The sequence below is a fragment of the Delphinapterus leucas genome, chromosome 9 (genome assembly GCF_059928025.1).
Source record: "Delphinapterus leucas isolate spDelLeu-1000000601 "Yukka" chromosome 9, BTC_Dleu_Yukka2, whole genome shotgun sequence".
Lineage (NCBI taxonomy): Eukaryota > Metazoa > Chordata > Mammalia > Artiodactyla > Monodontidae > Delphinapterus > Delphinapterus leucas.
In genome coordinates this window covers 58,258,397-58,286,157 of record NC_143137.1, presented here as the reverse complement: position 1 = coordinate 58,286,157, position 27,761 = coordinate 58,258,397, and the positions used below count along the sequence as shown (strand labels likewise).

The following is a 27,761-nucleotide window of genomic DNA, read 5'->3' as shown; positions in this document are numbered from 1 at the left end:
TTATGTAGTTTCAAACAGGACTGTTGAAATTATGCTTGGGTATTCATTTATCATCTGAGTTATTTTCCTTTGGGAAATTACTAATTATTGAGTTGTAATAACTGTTTATATATTCTGGATATATATCCTTATCTATAAATGTTATAGATACATACACATACACAGATACATACATGTACACAAATCATATATGCATATGTTTGATTTATTACCTTCTCTCAATCTGTGGCTTGCTTTTTCATCTTCTTAATTGTGTCTTTCAAGGAAGTCCAATTTATCGCTTTTTAAAAGATTGTGCCTTGTGTTTCCTACCTAAGAAATCTTTTCCTGATTTAATATTGCTGAGATTTTTCTCGTTAAAGTTTTGATTTTTTATTAGGTATGCGAAATCTTTCAAACTAATTTTCATGCATGATGCTTGGTAAGGGGGGAGTTTCATTATTTTCCAAATGAGTAACCAGTTGTTTCCATACCATTTCTTAAAAAGACTATTCATTACCACCACTTGAATTACTCAGGGACATTTGTTGCAAATCAATTGACCATGTACTTGTGTGCTGATATTTGGACTTTCCAATCTGTTCCACTGATGTATTTATCCTTGTACCAATACCACACTGCCTTGATTACTATATAGTAAATCTTGAAACTAGGTGCTATGAGTTATCCAACTATGTATATCTTTTTCAAAATTATTTTGACTATTCTAAGTTATCTAAATTGCTATATAACTTTTACAACCAGCTTGCCAATTTCATTTAAAAAGCCCATTGATGTTTAATTTGGTATTGGTTTGAATCTATAGATTGTGGAGAACTGACATCTTAATAATATGGAATTGTCTGATCCATGAACATGGTATATCTCTGCATTTATTTTTCTTTATTTCTATTGAAATATAGTTGACATACAATATTATGTTAGTTACATGTGTATTCATAATGATTTGACACTTGTACACATTATGAAATGATCACCACAATAAGTCTAGTAACCATCTGTCCCCATATTATTACAATATTACTGACCATATTCCTTATGCTGTAATATTACAACACCTTGACTTACTTATCATACAGCTAGAGATTTGTATCTCTTAAAACTTTCACCTATTTGGCTCAGTCCCCACACACACCCCTCCCTCCAGGCAACAACCCATTTGCTGTCTATATCTGAGTCAGTTTTAATTTAAGTTTTTGTTTTGCTTTTCAGCTTCCAAATTTGAGATCCTGTATTATTTGTCTTTCCTTTCTGACACATTTCACTTAGTATAACACCCTGTAGACACATCTATGTTGTCACAAATGGCAAGATTTCATTTTTTATGGCTAATATTCCATTGTATAAATATCTCACTTTGTCTTTATCCCTTTGCCTAATGTTGGACACTTAAGTTGCTTCTGTTTCTTGGCTATTGTAAATAATGCAGCAATGGACATTTGAGTGCATATATTTTTTCAAATAAGGGTTTTTGTTTTCTTCAAATAAATACCCAGAAGTAAAATTACTAAATTATATTGCAGTTCTGTTTTTAATTTTTTGAGGAACTTCCATACTGCTTTCCATAGTGTCTGCACTGATTTACAATTCCAACAACAACACACAAGGGTTCCCTATTCTCCACATCCTCACCAACACTTATTTGTTGTCCTTTTGATAATAGCCATTCTGACAGGTGTGAGGTGATATCTCATTGTGATTTTGATTTGCATTTCCCTGGTGATTAGTGATATTGAGCATCTTTTCATGTGTCTGTGGCCAAATGTCTTCTTTGGAAAAATGTCTATTCGGGTCCCCTGGCCATTTTTAAATAGGGTTCTTTGCTATTTTGATGTTGAGTTATATGAGTTCTTTGTATATCTTGGATATAAGTCCCTTATCATTTTGCAAATACCTTCTCCTATTCAGTTGGCTGCCTTTTCATTTTGTTGATAGCTTCCTTCACTGTGCAGAGCTTTTCAGTTTAATGTAGTCCTATTTGTTTATTTTTGCTTTTGTTTCCCTTGCCTAAGAAGATGTATCCCAAAAAATTGTATTGCTAGGACTGACATCAAAGAGCATACAGCCTATATTTTTTTCTAGGAGTTTGATGGTTTCAGGTCTTACATTAAAGTCTTTAATCTAGTGTGAAAAAGTAGTCCAGTTTGGTTATTTTGCACGTAGCTGTCCAGTTATTCCAACACCATTTATTGAAAAGACTGTCTTTTCCCCATTTTGTATTCTTGCCTTCTTTGATTGACTATTTAAGTGTCATTTTATTTCTGAGATCTCTATTCTGTTCCATTGATTTATGTGTCTGTTTTTGTGCCAGTACCATACTATTTTGAATACTGTAACTTTGTAGTATAGTTTGAAATCAGAAGCATGATACCCCCAGCTTTGTTCTTTCTCAAGGCTATTTTGGCTATTTGAGGTCTTCTGTGATTCCATACAAATTTTAGAATTATTTGCTCTAGTTGTGTGAAAAATGCTTTTGGTATTTTGATAGGGATTGCACTGAATCTGTAGACTGCCTGAGGAGCATTTTAACAATATTAACTCTTCCAATCCATAAGCATGGAATATATTTCCATTTTTTAATTTCATCTTCAGTACCTTCCATCCATGTCTAATAGTTTTCTGAGTAAAAGTCTTTTACCTCCTTAGTTAGGTTTATTTCTAGATACTTTACTCTTTATGATACAATTGTAAATTGGGTTGTTTTCTTAATTTCTCTTTCTGATATTTTGTTGTCTGTACAGAATTACAGGAAATTTCTGTATATTAATTTTGTAATCTGCTACTTTACTGAATTCATTTATTAGTTCTAAGTTTTTTGGTGGTGTCTTTAGGATTTTCTATATATATAGTATCAGGTCATCTGCAAAGTGACAGTTTTAATTCTTCTTTTCCAATTTGGATTCCTTCTATTTCTTTTTCTTGTCTGATTGCTGTGGCTAGAACTTACAATACCGTATTGAATAAAAGTGGCAAAAATGCGCATCCTTGTCTTGATCCTGATCTTAGAGGAAATGCTTTCAACTTTTCACCATTGAGTATGTTCCCTCTATACCCATGTTGTTGAGAGCTTTTATCATAAATGCATGTTGAATTTTGTTAAAAGCTTTTTCTACATCTATTGAGATAATATAATTTTTATTTTTCAATTTGTTAATGTGGTTATCCCATTGATTTGTGGATACTGAACCATTCTTGCATCACTGGGATATAATCCTTTTAATGTATTGTTGAATTCAGTTTGTTAACATTTTGATGAGAATTTTTGCATCTAGGTTCATCAGTGACATTGGCCTGTGATTTTCTTTTTATGTGTGGTAATTTTGTCTGGTTTTGGTATCAGGATGATGCTGACCTCAGAACAAGTTTGGAAGCATTCCTTTCCCTTCAAATATTTGAAGAAGCTTGAGAGGGACAGATGTCAATTGTTCTTTAAATGTTTGGTAGAATTCATTAGTGAGGCCATTTGGTCCTGGACTTTTATTTTGTGGGGCATTTTAAAATTACTGATTCAATTTCATTACTGGTAATCAGTTTTTCTATTTCTTCCTGAATCAATCTTGGGAGTTGTACATTTCTAGGAATTTATTCATTTCTTCTAGGTTGTCTTCTATTGGTGTAAAACTGTGTAGTAATTTCCTGTGATTCTTTGCATTTCAGTGGTGTCAGTTGTAACTTCTCTTTCACTACTGACTTTATTTATTTGGGCTTTCTTTTTTTCTTGATGAGTCTGGCTAAAGTTTATCAATTTTGTTTATCTTTTCAAAGAACCAGCTCTTAGTTTCATTGATCTTTTCTATTTTTTTTTGTCTCTATTTCATTTACTTCTTCTCTGATCTTTATGATTTCTTTCCTTCTACTAATTTTGAGTTTTGTTTGTCCCTCTTTTTCTAGTTCCTTTAGGTGTAAGGTTAGATTGTTCGTTTGAGATTTTTGCTGTTTCCTGAGGTAATGCTGTATCACCATAAACCTTCCTCTTAGAACAGCTTTTGCTGTGTTCCATAGATTCTGGATCATCATGTTTCCATTTTCATTTGTCTCCAGGTATTTTTTAATTCCCTCTTTGACTTCTTCAGTGATCCACCGGTTGTTTAGTAGCATATTGTTTTGCCTCCATGTGTTTGTGTTTTTTGAAGTTTTTTTGTTTCTAGTAGTTGACTTCTAGTCTATTTAGCATTGTGGTAGGATAAGATACTTGATATGATTCCAGTCTTCTTAAATTTAATGAGACTTGTTTTGTGGCCTAGCTAGTAATCTGTCCTGGAAAATGTTTCATGTGCACTTGAAAAGAATGTATATCTTGCTGCTTTTGGATGGAATGTGTGTGTGTGTGTGTGTGTGTGTGTGTCTATATATATATATATATATATATATATATATATGTATATATATATTCTATGTGGTCTAATCTGTCATTTAAGACCAGTGTTTCCTTAATGATTTTCTGTCTTCATGATCTGCCTATTGATGTAAGTGGGGTGTTAAAGTCCCCTACTATTATTGTATTACTCTCAGTCTCTCCCTTTATGTTTGTTAATATTTGCTGTATGTACTTAGGTGCTCCTATGTTGGGTGTACACATATTTACAACTGTTAAATCTTCTTGTTGGATTGATTCCTTGATCATTATGTGATGTCCTTCTTTGTCTCTTGCTGCAGTCTTTGTTTTAAAGTCTATCTTGTCTGATAGAAGTATTGCTACCCCAGCTTTCTTTTTGTTTCCATTTGCATGGAATACCTCTTTTCATCCCCTTATTTTCAGTCTGTGTGTGTCTTTAGATCTGAAATGAGACTCTCCTGGGCAGCATACATATGGCTCTTGTTTTTTAATCCATTCAGCCTCTCTATGCATTTTGATTGGAGCATTTTAATCCATTTACATTAAAGTAATTATTGATAGGTATGTACTTATTGCCACTGTGTTTACTGTTTTGGGGTTTTGTAGTTTTGTTTTCTTCTTCTTCTTTTGCTCTCTTTCCTTGTGATTTGATGACTGTCTCCAGTGTTAAGTCTGGATTCCTTTCTCTTTTCTTGCATGTATGTATCTATTATAGGTTTTTGGCTAGTTGTTACCATGATGTTTATCTATAACAGCTATATATGTGATTATTATAAGTTGATGATCTCTTAAATTTGACTGCATTCTAACAACCCCACATTTTTACTCCTCCCAACCGCATTTAACTTTTTTGTTATCATATTTTACATCTTTTTGGTTTTTGTAGCCCTTAGTTATTGTGGATACTGATGGTTTTACTTTTGTCTTTTAACCCTCCTACTAGCTTTATAAGTGGCTGATCTACTACCTTTACTATATGTTTGCCTTTACCAACGAGACCTTTTCTTTTGTAATTTAAATGTTTCTAGTTGTGGTCTTCTTTCTTCTGCTTAGAGAAGTCCTTTTAACTTTTCTTGTAAAGCCAATTTAGTGGTTTGAAATCTTTTAGCTTTTACTTACCTATAAAACTCTTTATCTCTCCTTCAAATCTAAATGATAGCCTTGCTGAGTACAGTATTCTTAGTTGTAGATTTTTTTCCTTTCATCACTTTGAATATATGGTGCCACTAGCTTCTGGCCTGCAAAGTTTTTGCTGAAAAGTCAGCTGGAATTCCCTTGTAAGTAACTAGTTGGTTTTCTCTTGCTGCTTTTAAGATTCTGTATCTTTAATTTGTGCCCTTCTAATTATAATGTGTCTTGGTGTGAATCTCTTTGGGTTCATCTTGTTTGGGACCCTCTGTACTTCCTGGATCTGGATGTCTGTTTCCTTTCTCAGGTTATGGATATTTTCAGCTATTATTTCTTCAAATAAATTCTCTGCCTCTTTCTCTCTCTCTTCTCCTTCTGGGGCCCCTAGAATGTGAACATTAGTATGCTTGATGTTGTCCCAGAGGTCTCTTAGGCTAACCTCATTTTTAAAATTCTTTTTTCTGCTCAGCTTGGGTGATTTACACTACTCTGTCTTCCAGTTCACTGATCTCTCTGCATTTATTTGAAAGTTTTACATTGAACTACATATGTCTCTTCATTCAGGCAGCAAATTTGGGTAGCGTTATAGCTTCTAGTTAGACACGCTTTAAAGCCTTGTAATCTGGTATAATTTACAGTACAGATTTGCAATAAAAGTATGTCATCATGGTAAGTGTGGTCCAAAGGGAAAGCACACAGAAGTGGAACTGAACTATTCTCTATGCCTTATTTTCCTCATGTGAAAATTAGTACCTACCGCATATGTCTAAAGGAGTGACAGAAAAATAAAATGTGGTACAGACATGAAAGGACTTTAAGGCACTATTATTAAGATAAGACTAATAAAATCTCCCATTTGGAAAATGTGTAACATTCAAATTACCTGTCTATATATTCTAAATGTTTGGTCCATTTTTAAGCTGTCATTATAAGTGTGTCCTATTGTATGTGTATAATCTAGCATACATAGAAATGAGTGGCAAATATAAAATTTAAAGTAAGGTTATTATTTCAAGTATGGATTCAGAATATGGACATACTGTGATAGTATAATTTAGGAGTTAAAAGTGTATGTAAAAGAGAAAAATGGCTTTGACAGAACAAATCCATTGAAACATAAACATGACTTATTGGCTCTGTGACCTTGAATGTATTAAAATTCCTAATTCTTAGTTTCCAAATTTGTAAAATAAATATAATAACAATAACAAACAAATATATAATCCATATAAAAAGCTTAACTAAGTACCTGGCGCCTACAGAGTATTAGTACATGTTTACTGTTGCCTTTATCTAGAAAATATATTAATATCTACACAGGGTTGAGTGCATTTCAAAGTACTATATGTACACACTGTCCAAATTATTTATTTGCTCTCACTAGTTTTGAAAGAGAGAAGGTTTTTGTGAGTCAACCACGGGAAAAAGATAAAATACTTGCACTGAAATGTGCTCTAAAAAACCTTAATTTCAGTTGCATTTGAAATAGGAAAGTATGGATTATATAATCACTCCACATTGAATTTTAAAGATCATCAAAAATATAACAATTAAAGCCAGCAACAATCAGACCCTCTAAATATATGTGACCAAATTAACTGACATTTATGCACAATTATTATTTATATTTTAGACATTATCCCCAGCTGAAATGACAACACATGTAGTCAAATCATCCTGTTTATAAACTTAAAATTCCTTTAAGAGAAAAATACCTTTCTTGTTACTTTCTCTTTTTTTTCCTTGCTTCAGTAAGGAACAGTGTGATCTTTTGTATTTTAGCTATAAAGAATGAAGTAAAAAAAAAACCCCAAAAACGTAATGTACATTTAAATTAAACTTAGGTATTTTCTAAGCTTACAATTTATAAATAATGGCAATATTAAAAACAAAATCTATAACTAGGGTTTATGTTTTTACAGCATGGCTAGTTTCTAGTGTTTAAAACAATCATGCGTTTCAACATGAATTATTTTACAAAGAACTGTCTCCTCTCCCCCTCAGGCTGAGATAAAATAGGCAAAGGCAGATAAATCAGTTTTTCCTTTTCTTTTCAACGATTATAAGACAAAGCAATGTCCATGTACTGTCCTTTGGAGTTTAGATGACGTGATTATATGGAATTCATTTGATTAGTTTATTGAATTCTCTGGTGAGCTGTCAAACAAAAACAAACAAGTATAAAATCCCATTTACAATTTGCTGAATTGTAGTCATAAAGAATGATGTGAGAGGTTATGTTGAAAAATGATTTATGAGTGTCTGTTTTTCCGATATAAGCTATCCCAATAAAAGTGATACATTAGTCAAAAATGGCACTTATTATGACATCAAAAATTTTTAATTATAAATGTGGGATTAAGCTAATCTAGAAAAGGAAAAGCTAAATCAGGATATAGTTATTAGTTCTTATAAAATCAATTCTTTCATTCAAATATTCTATAAACAAATATTTATCATATGCACACAAAAAACCTTAATAATAAAAAGAAAACTAGATGCACAAGACCTATTATCATTTTACTTCAGCCTTGGATCACAAGATCACATGGTGCTTTTAAACATTTTGGTAAAAACTCATTTTTTTCTATATTCGATGACATCTTACGGTGTGAACTTGACAGCTTTTAAAATATTTAACTTAATTTTACTGAGCAATGGTGGCAAAAGTATATCCATCTCCCTTCACTAAAATTTGTTGATTGTATTCAGAGGCTGAAGTTCTGCACAACCAGGCTTTTCCCTCTTTCTTATACTTGAAGACTCTTACATATTTTTCCTTTCCATATTGGGATCTAGATTAATGTATTATATATTTAGCATTTAAAATTTTTTAAATTCATCTAAAAATGTTTGCTTTTAAAAGACAGATCTGAAATATTTAAACCTAATTGTAAGCCTTAGTTCCCGGAAATGAATTTTGTATCTAACCCAACTCTGATTATAAAGAACTTTTTTCTACACTATAGTTCAATGTAAAAAAAAAAAGTAGTTGAATTATTTAAAAAACACTGCCTAACTTACGCTATGTCAAGGACTATATATTTTCTAAAATGCTACATCCTTTCAAGAAATGACATTTCTCTATTTAATAGTTAGCTCTGATGTCTCAGGTTTAAACGTTTACACACAAAAATACTAAAAAGGATTTTTTGAGAATGTTAATCTGTACATAGTGACACCAGAAAACATCTCATTAAGCCAAAGTCCCCTTTAAGTAGTTTTCTGAAATCTCCACTGTCTTTAATCTTCTTCCTATCACTAGTTGTTGCTGACTATTCTCATATATATGAGAGTAAACTTTTATTATCCATGGTCCCAACTTTAGAGTGGCTGCTCCTCTTATCTGAGGGAAAGGGGATATAGTCTTAGGAGTAATGTAAGTACAAAATCCACAATGACTCATTATTTCCATGAACATGATAATACCCTCACCGCCCTCCATTATGTATGACACTCCATTAAACCCAACCACAAAACCAAGGCTCTGTTAAAAAGTGAAACTCTCAATTTCCCCTTGTGTTGTAATGGTGACAAAAATTCTTATTAAAATGATGTGAATGAAGTGAAAACATTTCAATATTCAATGCATTTCAATAGAGATCTCAAATACACCAATGACATTACATAAAGAAGAATATTTTAAAACTTCCATACTTAGAAATTACATGCCCAGGGGTGAATCCAAAATAAACATGAGCATAGCTATAAAAAAGTCACTTATCATTCACTTATATTTTCTTTTGAATATCATAACCTCTTCCAAAAAGGACAGAGGAATATTTAAGACCCTCACATTAATTTATTTTCTATTGTGTGTAACTATAGTTCCTATAAAATCCTGACCTCCAGAAGTGTTATATGACTTGATGTCAGAAAGTTGTTAAATACATTCATTGGGGATAAAAGCATGAGTGCTTAGTGATTGAGCACAAGTAGCAGGTACTTTTCAGAAAGGATTTAAAGCTTAATGTGAACGGCACTGAAGAGCAAACATAAAATTTATTAGAAATTTCTCATACTGAAGCACAATCTCTTCTATAGCATCACTTTCCTGTAACAGCTGCCTTTCAGTACTAGGAAGGCTGTCTGGAGTTAAAAACAACAACTCATCCTTGTTCCAGAGTTCACTCTTTCAAATGCTTGACAATTGTTACCATGTCTTTTAAAATTTTTCTATATTTTAGGCAAAAGTTTGTATAATCTTTTATGTATAGAAGGAAAAATGTTTAGATCTCTCACCATCCAAAGGTCAGTCTTTCTTAAATAGTCTCAAGGTTTTCAGGGTTCTTAAGATAAGGTAAGCAACGTTAAACATAAATTATATTATGGTATAACATTAATCTGTCTGCCTGTCTATCCATCTGTCCATCCATCCATCCAACTAGTTACTGATCACTACATAATAGGCAGCCTCTAAGATGGATTCAAGTAATCTCTGTATTCTTATATTTATGTCTTGTGTAATTCTCTCCCGTTGAGTGTGGGATGGACTTGTTGACTCACTTTTATCAAATAAAATACAGAACTGATGGAATGTCACTTCGGCTCTATGAAAAGATGGCAGATTGCATCTTGGCTACTCCCTTGCATCGCTCCCTCTGGGGAATCTAGTTTCCATGTTGTGAGGCATCCCTGTAGAGAGGCTCTCATGAGAAAGCGGGGAAGTGGATCACAGAAACTGAGATAAAAAAAGTTGCTGTTTCAAGTCGCTAAATTTGGGAGTAATATGTTATGCAACAATAGGTACACCAATTATGCCAGGCACATAGTAGTAAATAAGATAGGTAAGGTCCCACTTAAAGCTACAGACCCAAAAACATGAGTTCTTAAAAGTCACGTTGCAAGTCTATGTTTGAATAAGGAAAAGGGTCCATACATAATAAAGAATTTTATATAAATATATTTTTTCTGGTTAAAAACTCAGTAACAAAATATTAAAAAAATTAAAGTATACAGCACAATAAAATCTACATACTGTTAATGAAATTGTTTGACTACATCTGCCTTTCTTAAAGAAACATGATACTCCTTCCCAAATCACCATCACCTCAATATAATTAGTTAGCATAGCACTTTTTAAGTTAATTTTAACTATTATCACATATTTAAAGAATCAGTTTTACTGAGGTGAAGTTTATATACAACAAAATTTACCAAATTTAAATTGTATTATATGTTTTGACAAATATATATACAGTTGTATAACAAACACAATAAGCACAATATAGAATATTTTGTCACCCCAAAAATGTTCCCTCTTTCTTCTTTGCAGTTTAAATGGATTCAAGCAGTGTAAAGCCTTTTGTGTCTGGCTTCTTACTCAATATAATAGTTTTGAGAGTCATACATGGTGCTAAATATATTGGCAGCTCATTCCTTTGTATTGCTAAGAAATATTTCATGGTATGGAATATAATACAATTTGTAGATGCATTTATCAGTTAAAGGACATTTGAGTTGTTTCCAGTTTGGAGCTTTTTTGAATAAAGCTCCTATGAATATGCAAGTATGAGACTTTGGGTAGATACATGTTTTTATTGCTCTTGAGTAAATAGCTAAGAGTAGAACTGCTGGCTGGTATGATAAGTGTACGTTTAACTTTATAAGAACCTGTCAAACTGTTCTGCAAAGTGGCTGTGTTATTTTGCATTCCCACCAGCTCTACATCCTTGTCAATGCACAGTAGTATCAGTCTTTTAAATTTCAGCCATTCTAGTGGGTGTGTAGTTGTACCTCACTGTGGATTTAATTTCCATTTCTCCAATGATTAATGGTGTTGAGCAGCATTTCATGAGCTTAACTGTATATCTTCCTGAGTGAAGTCTCTCGTTAATTGATTTGCAGGTTTTCAACAGGGTTATGTACCTTCTTATTGAATTATAAAGAGTTCTTCATATCTTCTAAATAACAGTGCTTTATCAGATAATTGTTTTGCAAATATTAGTCAGTAGCTTGCTTTTTTATTTTAAGGGTATTTTTCAAACAAATGTTTTAAATTTTGATGGTTTAAGTTATCATTTCTTTTTCTTAAATTTCTTGCTTTTGTGTCCTAAAAGATCTTTGATTAACCCAAGATCATAAAATTTTTGCCTGTTTTCTAGAAATTTTATGGTTTCAGCTGTTGCACTAAGGTCTATGATCAATCTTGAGTTAACTTTTGTACACACTGTAGGATGAAGGTCAAGTTTTGTTTTTTTTTTAATGTGGTTTTCCAATTGTTCCACCACCTTTTGTTGAAAAGACTATAATTCCCCCCATTGAATTACCTTGGTGCATTGGTCAAAAATCAGTTGTTTATGTCTGTGCAGGCCTATATTAGAACTGTCTATTCTGTTCCATTAATCTATATTTTTATCCTTATGCTTAAACCAGACTGCTGTAACTAGTGTAGTTTTCGGACAGTGGAAGTCCTTCAACTTTGTTCTTTGTAAAAAAAATGTTACTTTCCCCAAAAAAGCCTGCTGAGATTTTCATTGTGATTGTGCTTTAATCTGCAGATTTGGGGGAAACTGAAATCTCAACACTATGAGAGTCCCGTACCACACAAAGACTTGGGCTTCTTGGTACCACGGCCATGCCCATGGTGGTTTAAAATCTGGAGATCAACAAGTCCTGTGAAACCCAGTGGAGGGATGATAACGAAGACTGTCTGATTCCTCCATGCCCACTCCTTCAATGCTTATCTTTCTCCTGCTGTTGTTGTGATATATCATTTCTGAGTATAAACTATTTGAGTCCTGTAAGTCCTTTCCCTAATCAATTACTTAAAGGAATTAACATGGTTAGCATAGTACTCACCAAGATCTCACTATGATTACTTAGTTTTAAATGATATCAGTAAAATTGAGGAAATAATAATGGTTTTCCAATGCTTTCAGCCAGGCCTGGGCTTCTAATGCCCCAGGAATATAGCCTGGTTTGAGCTGAACCACTTACTCACAGTGGACTAATATGCTTTAACTCATATAAAAGATGTAGGGTTGAAAAACACATATGCCCTTGGAAGTTATCATATTAAAATACTTGTCTTATAATTTCTCTGGTGTGTCAAAAATGGCACACCAAGGAGGTTTTCATTAGTACTATTAGTTCACAAATTCAGGTGTAACAATTCAAAGTTTAATAAAATGAAGCAGACTATGGTCAGATAAAAAGTGATTCTCTGTAAGTGTGGGTGAAGTCAAAAGAACTTCATTGTGTGATTTTGATTTATATCCAAATGCTGGCACCAATTTCATATGCATTTCCAGGAAATAAATTTAAAAATCTATCTCCAGTACTTAAAATATAATCATATCCAAATCTCAGCTTCGATTTCCTTAACACTATTCGTTTCTTATCTTTCCCCTTCCTGGCTCTTTAAAGCCATGAGTTTCATACATTCCTTCCAGATCTGTGCTTAGTAGTTAGAAAAATTCAAACTAAATTTAGTGATTTTTCACATATCCCTTTTAAAAAATAAATTTTAGTAAGCACTAAATGTGATAGCTAGCTCACCAATAAATAAAAAATATAGAACCATACATGTTTTAAACCCTCAGTTTAAAATGATTCATTAAAAATACGGGTCTAGTTTTTGGATCTTGTTTTTTTTTTTTTTTTGCAGTATGCAGGCTTCTCACTGCTGTGGCCTCTCCCGTTGCGGAGCACAGGCTCCGGACGCGCAGGCTCAGCGGCCATGGCTCACGGGCCCTCCGCTTCGCGGCATGTGGGATCCTCCCGGACCGGGGCACGAACCCGTGTCCCCTGCATCGGCAGGCAGACTCTCAACCACTGCGCCACCAGGGGAGCCCTAGGGTCCCATTTTGATATAAAGATTTTTGCAAAGTGAATGAGGAAATTAAATGTATGCCTTTAAAAAATTAAAGTGGAGTGTTCTGTAACCTCAAGGTCAAAAAAGTGGTATGAATGATGAATGTTACCAGGATGAAGAAATCACTAGGGGATAGGGAGATCAAGGAGGATTTCTTGAAGGGCAAAGGAGCTAAAATATGTTCCTCAAGATAAGTAGGTTGTAACCAGAAGACAGTATTTTAAACAGAAAGAATGACAGAAAGGCACAAAAACAATAATTCACAAGTCATGTTTGAAGGATGATGACTACATTAGTAAGACTGTACTAGCGCATGAATATAGGGAGAGGTACGAGATAAGACTGGGGATGAAAGACTTTTAATACCAGGATAAGAACTTAGATTCTGCACAGAATGGAGGGCCACTGAAGGTTTCTAAAGAAGAGAGGGACATAACGAATGCAGAATTATTATTTCCACCCACAGGTCTTAGTTCTACTACTAGAGTTATGTAGAATGAGTCGATTCCTTTTTCCATGATAGCCCTAAAAACTGCTATTATGTTCTTCCATTAGGGATAAGGATGAGAAGGACAGATTAAAGAAAGAGACTGAAATCATGAAACAGTTAAGCCATTCGCCATCTGTACAAGGCTTGAAATGAGCACAAAATTATGAAGAGAAAGAAAGGGATGGCTATGAGTTCATGTAACTACAAACTTTTTTCCAAATGTTCTTATAAGTTGAACATATTTCTTACTTTATTTCACTTTAAAATTCACTGCAGAGTGTAATGAGCAGCTTCAAAACCAAGTTCTTCACTGACACAGAGAAGTGCTGTCTCAAGAACAGACAGCAATTCTGCAGAGACAATCACATTTACTGAGGGGCTCACCCGTGCAGCTCTGAGAGTACATCAGACAGTTTTCCCTGCACTCTTTCCAATTATTTTACATACTTTTCTTAGGATGACGGGTATTCTTGAAGCATTAAAATAGCATCCACAGAAGTCATTTAGGTTGTATTCTTTAAACACTCCTTTCATTGTTAAAGGATGTTTTCCAATTGAAAAAGTCTAAATTATAAAACCTAAACCCATGCTTGTGCAACATAAAATATGCTGCAATAGGGCTTCCCTGGTGGCGCGGTGGTTGAGAGTCTACCTGACGATGCAGGGCACACGGGTTCATGCCCCGGTCCAGGAAGATCCCATGTGCCGTGGAGCGGCTAGGCCCGTGAGCCATGGCCTCTGAACCTGGGCATCCGGAGCCTGTGCTCCGCAAAGGGAGAGGCCACAGCAGTGAGAGGCCTGCGTACCGCAAAAAAAAAAAAAAAAAAAAAAAAAAAAAAAATATATATATATATATATGCTGCAATAAAATCTTAATGTTACTCTCTTTATAGCAATATTAACTAATCGATATTTTCAGAATATTTGGCAGTTTCATTTTGATGATGATAACACTAAAACACTTTCATAACTACACACAGTAAATAATGTCCTCTTATGTGTTCCTTTATAGGATTTATGGAAAAGTATAAGGCATAAGCAATACTATATTAAAAAATAAGTACCCTGTGACCAAATAAAATGGATTTCAAACCTTGACCTTAGTTGGCTCAGGACTACTTTATTTGTTTTCCAAGCTACAAATTTCAGGACCCCAGGGTTGGATATAAATTTAAGGTCCAAAATAATGTACCCTCTGTCCTATTAAGTTGGAAAAGTTATAGTTTACCAAAGATTAGTCCTTCCTGATTCTTTAAAACAATAAAGAGATTTGAAAATGCATTTATTAACCTTTTAAGGTTAATGATTTATCATTCAGCCTGCTTGTCTAGTAACATGTATCATTGGATATATGTATCATCATTTCAATTTCAATTTACTGTATAACTGGTTTTATTGAAAGGATTTGGAGTCTAAATTCATATTTATTGAGAAATTCTATCTTCCTAGAAATTACTGCTATGTTAGCAATAAGACAAACTAACATAGCTTGGTAATTAACCATATTGATTCACACTGTACACTTCATATCTTTGTGTCTTTCTAGAATACTATAATTTTTAGTTTTAAATTACATTTATGAACTAATTACAATAAAGAAGGAAAAATTTTAAACTAAAGGCAAGTTTTTAGTATTTAGATAAAATTCATCCTGTAATTATAGGTACAGTTAGAGAGAAAACTAAAATTCAACAAAATATCAAGTAACCCAATTGTACGTCTCAAGCCACATACCTGACATTGCCCTTGGTGTTTCTGAGAACTGTTGCTGCAAAATTCTGTGTGACACCCACCAAGCTGATTCCATCCACTTCCACAATCTGGTCATTGACTTGTATTCTTTGGGAAGAGGGAAAAAATTACCCACAATTAGTTTTTCTGATAATATATTACCATTCCCAATAAATGAGTTGACAAAATTGATTTTCAAGATACTCTTATTGATTCAAAATTTGTCTCCAAGTTCCAGATCTTAGTCAAAAGCTTAATGTTTTTTAAAAATTATTTTGAAAAACAGAAATAAGCAATAAGTGGAGAGATTCCGTTTATCCAACATCCATACTCCTATCACAAAGAATTGATAACTGCTAATGGATGACATATTTAAACCATATTTTAGCCCATAATAAATCACATAAAACATAACAGAGCCAACTGAAATACCCTTTGGGCCTCATACCTAACCCTCATCCCACCTCTCCTCCCCAAGGAAAAATATCACCAGGAATTGCAGGGAATCCTTCCAATTCAAGTTGTATACTTGAATTATGTAATGCTTGTTAAGTGTATGTGTAAGGCTCATAAGTGTATCTATATAGGTAGATAGATATACACATGTATATAAATGCACATATACACACACACACGCACATACATGAGTGTATGTGCGTGTGTATGTATATTTATTTATGTCTAGGAGCTATATATAGTATTATTGTAGTTTATCATATAATGCCTTTAAAGTTATATACATGTTTTATATATACCATTTTTTATTCCTCAAAATGAAGTATTTCAATCATGGAGAAATGCAGAGGGAATTAGATAATAAACACTCATGTACCCAACACCCAACTTTATCAAATCCCAGCACTGCAATATTTGAGTCAGACTTTTTTCTAAAAACAATATTACAAAAAAGCCAAAGCCCCTTTATTATTTGTCTTCAATTCTATTCCCTTCTCTGCTTCTACAGAAGTAACTATCATTAATTTTGATGCTTAGCCTTTCTACTGATGCTTTGAAATATAAATAATACATACACATGAAGAGGCACAATATGTGTACATCTGCAGTTTTCAAACGTTATGAAATATACCTCTCTTTCTACAATTTAGTTTTCTTCACTCAACATTATATATGAGATTTATCCATGGTTATAAATACAATTCTAGCTAGTTCATTTTATTTTACTTAATTTAATTAAATTAATTAATTTATTTTTTGGATTGGCAGTATTTTTATTCTCTGTTCTGGTAGGTCTAAATAGGAAGCCAACTTAATTCAGAAGTCGATAAGTGATAACCTAGCTAGTTCATTTTAACAAGCATATAGTATTATCTTTCATGAATATTCTAAAATATATTCATCCATTATTTTGCAGATGGGCACTGTATTGTTTTGAATTTTAGCTATTATGAATACTGATGTAATAACTAATTTCATATGTCTCCTTACGTACATGTGTGAGTTTCTCCAGGATATATAGCTAGAAACAGAATTTCTGAGTCAAAGAACACAGGCATTTTCAACTTTGGCAAACGGACACATTTCAGTTCAAAATGCTTATACCAGTGCAAATTCCCAACAGCACTGTAGAGAGGTTCTGAGTCTCTCCACACCCTCACCAATACTTGGTATATTCAGACCCTTTAAATACCACCAAACTTATAATTGTAAAAAGGTATCATGTGATTTTAATTGCATTTCCCCGATTATAGTGCGGTTCAATGTTTTTTCGTAAGTTTATGAGTCATAATGTCCCCTTCTGAAAACTGTTAGAACCTTTTACCAATTTTTGTTGAGTGTTTTTTCTCATAGATTTATATAAGATGTCTTTATCTTGTATACTAACACTTCCTTAATTAAATATGTTGCAAATATCTTTGGCCCAATCTGTAGGTCATCTTTTCACATTTTTGAGGGAAATGGTGGTTTTAAGAAGAACAGTTTTTAAAAATATAATCATATTTTTAATTTTGGCTTTATATTAGGTAGTTTTTGTGTTTTGTTTAAGGAATCCCTTTCTGCCTCAAGGTTATAAAAACATTCTATATTTTCTTTTAAAGGTCTTAGATTTTGCTTTTCTGCATTTTTAGTTATCCACCTGTAAATAATTTTTTATTATGATATGTGTTAACAATCTTCTTATTTTTTCCAAGTATATAAACAATTGGGTTAACAACATTTAATAGTCCACTTTTTACCCACTGAGTTGCAGTACTGCCCCGTCAGGTTTCAAATGTGCATCAATGTAGTTTCTACTTGACTGTCTATTTTTGCACACTTACATTGTTTCATAGGGTAATTCATAGGGTAATTCCCTTTACCTAGTTCATTGTCTTCAAAATTTTCTGAGCTCTTCTTGGGCTTTTTCTTTTCATAGTTTGTTTTGGATTTACTTGCCAAATTCTCTAAAAACATTTTTTGGAGTTTTAATAAAATTATACTGATTTCTAAGATTAGTTTGGGAAAAACTGAATCTTTATCATATTGATTCTTCCCATCAATAAAAATTAATTGCTACTATAATTATCTTGAGCAGATGTTGTATATATCACATGCTGTTGCTATGTATTAAGAAAAGTTATTTAAAGCTTGGAAATAAAAACCAAAGGAGAGGCAGTATGTTGTTTCAATGTCATGTACATACATTATTAAACAGGCCCAACCAAGGATAATTTGGGGGAATGTATTTTAATTGATCTACTGTTTTTAAAATTGATTAAAAGTCTTAGACATACTAAAGTAGAACGTTAATTTGTAGACTTTTGTCCTAAATAAAATCAGATACTTTTCTTCTGTTATTAAAGATAATCCCATAGGTCATGGTTTATTTCCCTGTAGAATATTAACTGGCTTTGTATCTATCTTAGCAATGTTATTCTAACATTACTTTATTAACTTGCATGTAAACACCTACTCCTAAAATGTTCTTTGAACCACACTTACCATCTCACTGGTTCTCTCATTAATTAGTGAGTTGTATAAAGTCTGATACATGTACGTTTTATATTTATGAAAGTCATCTGTTAAACTCTGAATATTAGCCTGTAATAGCTTTGGAGTTTCCATAAGAGGCCAGAGTGGATTCACAAAACTAATTCAATTGTGTTACCACAGAAATGCATTCACGGACTTTTGTTTTGTCCCCAGAGTTAGTCTAAAGCAGCAACAGAACTTTATCTTTGCTATCATGTTTTTTTCTAATTCAGTACTTTTGACTTTTTTTTTCTTGGTTCTTCGCCATGTTGGTTCTGGACCTAGTTTGTACTAGATAACAGCGACATCAACAACAACAACAACAATAAATAATTCCCCATTGGTAGAAGAAATGACTGGGAGTGTAATTTCATAATCTGACCATTTGAGACTTCTAATGGGATTATGGGGATCTGTTATCTCCCATGTAAGAGAAGATAAAGAATTTGAGTTGCTATCCTTTAATTTCTTTGTCTATTTGTGATCTCAAACTATTTCATTAAAAAAAATTCATGAACACTAGAAAGCAAAAAGCCCTTTGAATCTTGACTAGTGAGTTTTTTGTTTCTTGGATTACTTAACCTGTTTCTGAAGTTGCAGAACTGAGGCTACAAATTCTCTGTGCTGCTGTAATTGAGAGAACCCATGATCTCACTGTGTGCGTATGAAGTATGTTCCTAACTTAGAAGGGTATTAATAAACTAAATTATAAAGCCTCTTAAATTAAAGGAGCGATAATCTAATTGGTTCATAGAGAATAATAAGCACTTTCATAAATCTTATATTTTAGTATCTAATGAGAGTTTAAATGTGCTAGACGTTTAAGAAAAAAAATCCTTCTTGGAGATTCTGCTAGAAGCTCAGAAGTATTTTCATATAAGAGACCAAGTTCATGTAATAAAAGTGAGTCTTTGGACAAATAAGACTAACTAAATAATTTTGGTTTAAAATACCTATCTATGTTTTCTCCATGATTTTGTAAAGGTGTGGGTTTGTATTTTTCTGAAGAGACCAATTAATCTGAACTTCCTAAAATTCTGATACAAATACTGATCAGATAAATTAAGTACCCCTACATAAAGTTTAAAAAGCATAAAAAATATAAAATTGTGCTCAACTAAACTGAATCATAATAGTAACAAACTTTTATATCAATGGTAATTATGTTTTATAGAGTGTCAGCTTAAAACATGATTTCCAAGATTCTTAGTTATTTCCAAAACCTTGGTCATAAAGCTTTTAATATATACAACTCTCCTTATGTTAAAATGTTACAAAGTTAATATAACTTTGCATCATGTTAATGCACGTGTTTATTCCTGCACTTTAAGAATATGTAAAAATAGTACACGTGGCTGTAGAAAATTGTATTTGTTAGTCGCTAAATTGTGTATGATAGGTGATTATTATCAACTTCCTATCTATGAGTGAAGGTTGCTTCTAGAAGGTGGTTAGGCAGACTATGAGTTAAATTTAAAATGAGTAATTAAGACTATGCTAACAGCAATGCGATAGAAAAAAAAAATGAGTAGGTAAGGTAATGGAATGAATTTCTGTTTTTCAAGAGAATGAATAGCAATTTAGTCCAAAAGTATCAGCCTGTTTTAGAATATGAAAGAACATAATGAAGATCAAAACTTGAGTGTGCGGAGAAAGCTGAGGAAGGTTTAAAGAAGCGATTTTTATTTACCTTGGTTTATACCATGTGGGGCCAGAAAGATGCTATAAAATGTGCTGCATTTTGACAAACTTTTTTTTTTTTGGCGGTACGTGGGCCTCTCACTGTTGTGGCCTCTCTCGTTGTGGAGCACAGGCTCCGGACGCGCAGGCTCAGTGGCCATGGCTCACGGGCCCAGCCGCTCCGCGGCATGTGGGATCTTCCCGGACTGGGGCACAAACCCGTGTCCCCTGCATCGGCAGGCGGACTCTCAACCACTGCGCCACCAGGGAAGCCCAAAACTTACTGAGTTTTGAAGGACTTACTCAAAATATAATTTAGAAGAAAAGAGTGTAGTTCTTCTACTACCAGAGTTACATAGAACGAGTCAATTCCTTTCTCCATGATAGCCCTTCATATATTTGAGAACTGCTAATATGTTCCTCTATTAGGGGTAAAGGAAGAGAAGGACAGTGAAGAGAGAGACTGAAATCATGAGACAGTTAAGAAGCCATTTGCACAGTTTGAAATGATAACAGCACAAAATTACGAATGAGAGCTCCTTTTACTTCACATTCTCATCAGCGTTCATGTTGATAGCATTTTAGATTTTGGCCATTCTAATAGGTATCTAATGGTATTTATCATGGTTTTAATTTGCAGTAACTCATAGATTGGAAGAAAAATTTTAAGTATCATATATCTTATATGGGGCTGGTATGTAGAATATTATAAAGAACAGTTACAAACCAATAATAAAAAGACAAACAACCCAACTTAAAAATAAGTCAAAGAAAAATATTCAATACCATATGATCTCATTTGCATGTGGAATCTAAAAAACAAAACAAACAAACAAAACAAGAAAACCCACCAGCTCACAGATACAGAGAACAGATTGGTGGTTGCCAGAGAGTAGGGGATAGGGGATGGGCAGACTGGGTGATGGGGGTTAAATGATACAAACTTCCAGCTATAAAATAAATACGTCATGGGGATGTAATGTACAGAATTGTGACTATAGTTAATAATATTGTAGTGCCTATTTGAAAGCTGCCAAGAGAGTAGATCTTAAAAGTCCTCATCACAAGAAAAAAAAAGAAAAAAAATTTTGTAACTACATTTGGTGATGGAATGTTAACTAGACTTATTGTGGTGATCATTTCACAGTGTATACAAATATCAAATCATTATGTTGTACACCTGAAACTAATATAATGTTATATGTCAATTATACCTCAATTTCAAAAAGTGAGCAAAGGATCTGAATAGGTATTTCTCCAAAGAAGTTTCACAAAAGGCAAATAAGCATATGAAGAAGGTGCTCAACATCATTAGCCATCAGGGGAATATAAATCAAAACTAAAATAAGACCCCTCTTCACACCTACTAAGATGGTTATGATCAAAAGAAAGGTAGTACCTGAAACTAAACACAAAATTGTTAATCAACTATACTCCAGGGTAAAATAAAATTTTTTTAAAAAGACAGATTGTAACTTTAAATGGAGCATAACCTATAAAAATATTGATTCACTATGTTGTACACCTGAAATTACTATAATACTGTAAATCAACTATACTTCAATTAAAAAAAAAAGACAGATTACAAGTTTTCATGAGATGTGGAGAAACTGTAACCCACATAAATTACTGGTAGCAATATAACATGACGCAGTTGCTTTGGAAAACCATCCAGCAGTTCTCCAAAAGGTTAAACCTAGCGTTACCATACGACTCAGAAATTCCACTCCTAACTACATACTCAAGAGAAATGAAATCATGGCCACACAACATTTGTACGTGAATGCTCAAAGCAACATTATTCAAGATAGCCAAAAAGTAAAAACAATCCAAATATCCATCAACTGGTACCAGAATAAACAAAATGTGGCATACGCATTCAATGGAATATTATTTGGCAATAAGATGAAATGAAATTTGATAGGTGCTACAACATGAATGAACCTTGAAAATACTAGTGAAAAAAGTCATCACAAAAGATCACATGTTATATGATTACATTTACATTAAATGTCCAGAAGAAGCAAATCTCTACAGACAGAAAGTAGATTAGTGCCTAGGAGGGAGGAGGGCAGAGAGATATTTTTCAAACTTGCACAAAAGTACAGTATGAGCTAGCAGTGGCCATACCATGCTGGATAGGATAGTCTAGGGCACTAGTTCCCAAACTGCCTAACTGCAATGGAAGAATGGAGCAATTTTGAAAATTAAAGATTCCTCAAGTTGCACCTCCTCCAAAATTCTCGTTCAGAAGCTATGGAGTAAAGCACAGGATAGACATTTGTTTTTCAATTTTGTCTATTATGAATAAAGTTACCATTCACATATAAGTCTTTATGTAGGCATACATTTTTGTTTCTCGGAAAATACCAACAAGTAGAATTGCTGGCTTGAAAGGTTAAGTATACGTTAAACTTTAAAAGAACTGCCAAACTGTTTTCCTAAGTGGCTGTAAAATTTTATGTTCCCACAAGCTATGTAGGAGTGTTCCATTTCTCCACATCCTTGCTAACATTTTATATTGTCAGCATTCTTATCTTTAGCCATTCTAGTAGATGTGGTATCTCACTGCAGTTTTAATCTGTATTCTCTACTGACGAATGATGTTGACCATTTTTTCATATGCTATTGACCATTCATATATTTTTCTCTTCAAAATAACCATTCAAATCTTTCATCTGTATTTTTAAAATTGAGTTGTGGTTCTTTTTGTTATTCAGTTGTAAGTGTTTTTCATATTCTTGACACAAGTCCTCACATGAATGTTTAACAAATATTTTGTTCTTGTCTGTATAGCTTCCTTTTATCATTTCATAACTGTGCCTCTCAAAGAACAAAAGTTTTGACTTTAATAATGTTCAGTTTATCAGTTTTTTCTTTGATGGTCCATGCTTTGAGTCCTGTCTCAAAAATCTTTACTTAATGGTAGGACACAAAGATTTTCACCTATGTATTCTCTTAGAGATTTCATGGTTTGAACTCTTATGTCTAGACCTATGATTAATTTTGAGTTAATTTGTATATGGGGTGAGGTAAGGTTTGTAGTTCAGATTTTTTGTTTTTCCATATGGATATCTAATTCTTTTTTAATTTTTATTCTATATTGGAGTATAGTCGATTAACAATGTTGTGTTAGTTTCAGGTGTACAGTGAAGTGATTCAGTTATATACTGAATCTGTATCTATTCTTTTTCAAATTCTTTTCCCATTTAGGTTATTACAGAATATTGGATATCTAATTCTTGTATGACTATTTATTGATTGTACATTTTACCACTGAATTATCATGGCACTTTTTTTTTTTTGCGGTACGTGGGCCTCTCACTGCCGTGGCCTCTCCTGCCGCGGAGCACAGGCTCCAGACACACAGGCCCAGCGGCCATGGCCCACGGGCCCAGCCGCTCCGCGGCACGCGGGATCCTCCCGAACCGGGGCACGAACCCGCGTCCCCCGCATCGGCAGGCGGACTCCCAACCACTGCGCCACCAGGGAAGCCCTATCATGGCACTTTTATTGAAAATCACCTGACTATATCTGTCTCAATCCTTTCCTTACTTTCTATTCTACTTCACTGATCTCTGTTTCTATTTTTATACCAATATCACATGGCCTTGGTTACAGAAGTTTTGTAGTAAGTCTTGAGAAAGGTAAGGTTAGTCCTCTAACTTTATTCTTTTTCGGAATTGTTATTCTAGGTCCTTTGCATTTCCATATGCATTTTGGAACCAGCTAGTCAATTTCTACCAAAAAAAAGAAGTCTCCTGAGATTTTTATTGTATTTCTTTGAACCTACAGATAAATATGGGGACATCTGACTTCTTAACAATGTTAAGCCTTCTATTCTATAAACACTGTTAAGTCTCCCTTTATTTATCTAACCAAATATCACATTACCATCAATCCCTAATATCATCTCAACATTTTTCATATTTTATCCAACAACATCCTCACATAACTAAAAGCTCTAAGATAAGCCGTACCCTGAAAAGACTGTTCACATTTGTGCTTTTGTACCTTTTACAAATTATTTGCCAAAAATCCCTTCTCTACCCTCTCAAAAGCCTTCTCCTAAAGGCCCAGCTCTTCTCTTTGAGGAATTATCTGCTTATCCAAGCCTAACGATTTTTTAAATTCTTGAACCTCTTCTAGATCTTATATTTTACACCCCCACGTAATGTTGATGCTACCAGATATTGTTTGATACTCCTTTTTAAATTTTTTTGCATTTTTAAATTGAACTCTGGTTGATTTACAATACTGTGTTAGTTCCAGGTGTATAGCCAAGTGATTCAGTTATATATGTAGATAGATAGATAGATAGATAGATAGATTTAACAATGAATCCAGGGATACACCATACACATAACATGATGAAAAACAAACACAAATGCATGTGCTACAGTCTATTACATTTAAGGGTACAGAGGCCAAGAGTTCAGCTGGGCTCAACTAATGGCAGTTAAATGGTTTCATTGAGGAACTGGATACTAAGCTTAGCCTTGAAGTAGAAGGTAATAAAATGTTGAGAAAAATATGATTCTGGGTAGGGTGAAGAGGATGAAAGGAAATGTGGCAGTAAGAAAAAAAACGTGAACCTTGGAACGCTCAGATCTAAATTTCAATCCCAAAGCTTTCACTTACTGATAATCTAAAAGAAGTCCCGACTGCTGTTTCCTCATCTCTATGTTGTTAATATTGTTAAATTTGTGTGATGTAGAGAAACACAGAAAGGAATTACTGAAAGATAGAAAAAGAAAAGAAGGAGAAAGTAGATGGCAGACTGGGAGTGAAAGTTTCTGCAAAGGAGCCTTGGAAAGAGAGAAAGAAATCTGAGGTAAAGTAAACCCAGGCCTAGCCTCCTATCTTGCAAGCATAGTGAAAGTTAAGAATGAATAAGAGAGATGGATGGCTTGAGCTATAGAGTCCCAGACCTTGGTAGTAAACAACTCCAAATTTACAAAACCAGAAAAGCAATGAGTATTTGAAGAAAAGATGATGGGTTGGGGAAAAAATTGCCACTTAAAATGCACACCACTACCAATAAGGTAGAACAAACTTACAACCATTTTCCTGATGCTGGATGGGGGTTAGAAAGGGATATCCTATTTAAATGTATGTAGCATGCAAAATATTAAATGTAAATTAAGGATACTATACCTATTACAGCAAAATTTTAAAATGTGTAATTGATAGTCTCTTTCTTTACAATGCATTTTGATTGTTTTATTTCAGCAAAAGTTTATTTATATGCTTTCACTCATTTACCTCACACCACAGTTTTCTATAAAACCTTAATTTTCTTCAACTATGAATTCCTGAAACAATTAATCCTTAGTTTAGAGAAGGTCTACTATAACTACCACGTATGCTGGTTGTAAAGATCAGCAAAAATCATATGTAAGGGCTTCCCTGGTGGCGCAGTGGTCGAGAGTCCGCCTGCCGATGCAGGGGACGCGGGTTCGTGCCCCGGTCCGGGAAGATCCCACATGCCGCGGAGCGGAGGGCCCGTGAGCCGTGTGGCCGCTGAGCCTGCGCGTCCAGAGCCTGTGCTCCGCAATGGGAGAGGCCACAACAGTGAGAGGCCCGCGTACCGCCAAAAAAAAAAAAAAAAAAAAATCGTATGTAAAAGGATTAGTGCAGTAATTGACATATCATACAGCCTTAATATACTGTAGTTTTAGTAGTTATTGTTTTGACTCAGATGTGCAAGGAGGTTGGGGAAGGAAACTAACAAAGACAATAATGTACTTTTCCTGAGTAAAGTAGAGAGTAGGTACTTAAGAAATAACACTGGTATCCAATGTCAACAAGATCCTGGGTTATGACTGGCAAAAAATGTAGATCAACTATATGCTATTATTCAAAAGCGCTGCACAAACAGAGTGACAGTTGCAGAAGAATAATCTTGGGACCAGGATAAGGATAAAATGGGAAAGATCAGCTGAAAGAAGCCCATAGACGCAAGGAATAAGAGAAAGGCCTGGCCCAGAGATGTGGCCCAGAGAATGAACACAAAAGAATCTGAGGGACATTCCAAAGAAAAAAAATATACAATACAATAAAATATTAATGGGTAAAATAAATGAAAGAATAAAAGATGACTAGAAAGTTTACATCTAAAGTGATGAAAAACAAAATCAGCACAGAAAACACAGGTTGTTCATATCAAGGGAAAGAAAAAAGAAAAAGGGGAATTAAATTTCTTTTATGATGAATTTGAGATAAAAATAACATATACGTGAAATAAATGAATAGGTCTACACGCACTGAGACTGGGATACAAATTTGGGAGTAATTTATATAGTCATTTTAAAAAATCAGTTCATTGGCTGAATACAAAAATGAGGTCAAGAAGCTCAGCTTGGAAGAGAAGCATTCTTACAATGCAGGGTGAAAAACAGGAGTATCTATATAGAAGGAGAACCTGGGAAGCCTCTCTTTCTCTCTCGCTCTCTCTCTCTCACAAACATACACACACACATACACCAACAAAAACAAACAAAAAAATCAAGGAAAGGGACATGGATCTCGTTAGAAATAAATGACTATAATGACACTGAGAAGTTTAAGATTAGGTCTAAAAAACGGTTACTTAGATGTCTCAAAAAGTAGGTAAATAATTTTTAAAGCAATAAATGTGACAGAACATTAAGGCTCAAAACTAAATACAGAATTTTACTGTGTTAAGTTTAAAGTTTCACTTTAAATCTGTTTATTGGACTTGATCATTTTTGTTATCAGAGTGGGGGAGTAGAGGAGAAAGTTCCTTACAGTTAAGAAGTAAAGCTAGTTGGTATGGACCACTTATTTGTAAAGATTAGCACTAAAAGAACAAATGATAACACAGTTGTAAAAAAGGCAACAGGAAAAAAGCACACTGAAAATAATTTATAAAAAAAAGGAAGAAATACAAGCATCCAGTAAACATCTTAAAAGATGCAAAAACAAGAAATTATCAAACTATTCAAGATTTTATAACACAATATTCAATTTTGATCTTAAGGGTGCAGTAGATTACTGTTCGACACACTCCTGGGGAGTACAAATTGAACAACCTTTCTGAAGGGCAGTTTAGCAATGTGTTTCTAAAGCATTTAAAGTGTAATGCACTTTGACATAGTAATTCCGCTCCAAGGAAGTACTTTCAAAGAAATAATCAGAGATATTCACAATGATTTTTATATAAAAATGCTAACCTGATCAATACCTTGAAACAACATACTAGTATAACAATATGAACAATAAATGGTTCATATATATAATACTACAGCATAACATATCCTTATATATATTCTATTGTTACAAAAGTATTTAGTAATGTTTTATAGTATAACATATTATTTGAGCATAGGCTCTGGAATAAGATATCCTAAGCTCATAGCCAGGCTCTGCCACTTATTTGCTGTGACTATATAAGAGGAGCCACTGTTCCTTATATCTAAAACAGAAATAACAATAATTTTATGTATTTAGTCAGAGCTATTAGAGGGATTAAATAAGATACAAAATATAAAGAGCACAGCATATTGCCTGACATATAGTAAGCACTCAACAAATATTATCTTGATGAATAAAATGTACAAAACCCCATAAAGCTATATATTCACCGA

The 27,761-nt window shown here is 33.6% G+C and overlaps 1 protein-coding gene across 1 annotated transcript in view; it reads right to left on the bottom strand.

Annotated features, from left to right (window-relative positions):
• The window catches only part of PPP1R9A (protein phosphatase 1 regulatory subunit 9A), a 313,863-nt gene that overhangs the window by 101,630 nt on the left and 184,472 nt on the right, over positions 1–27,761 (bottom strand). The window contains exon 4 of the mRNA XM_089917647.1: positions 15,505–15,609. Within this exon, the coding sequence (XP_089773773.1) occupies positions 15,505–15,609 (105 nt within the window). The remainder of the gene's footprint in view (positions 1–15,504; positions 15,610–27,761) is intronic.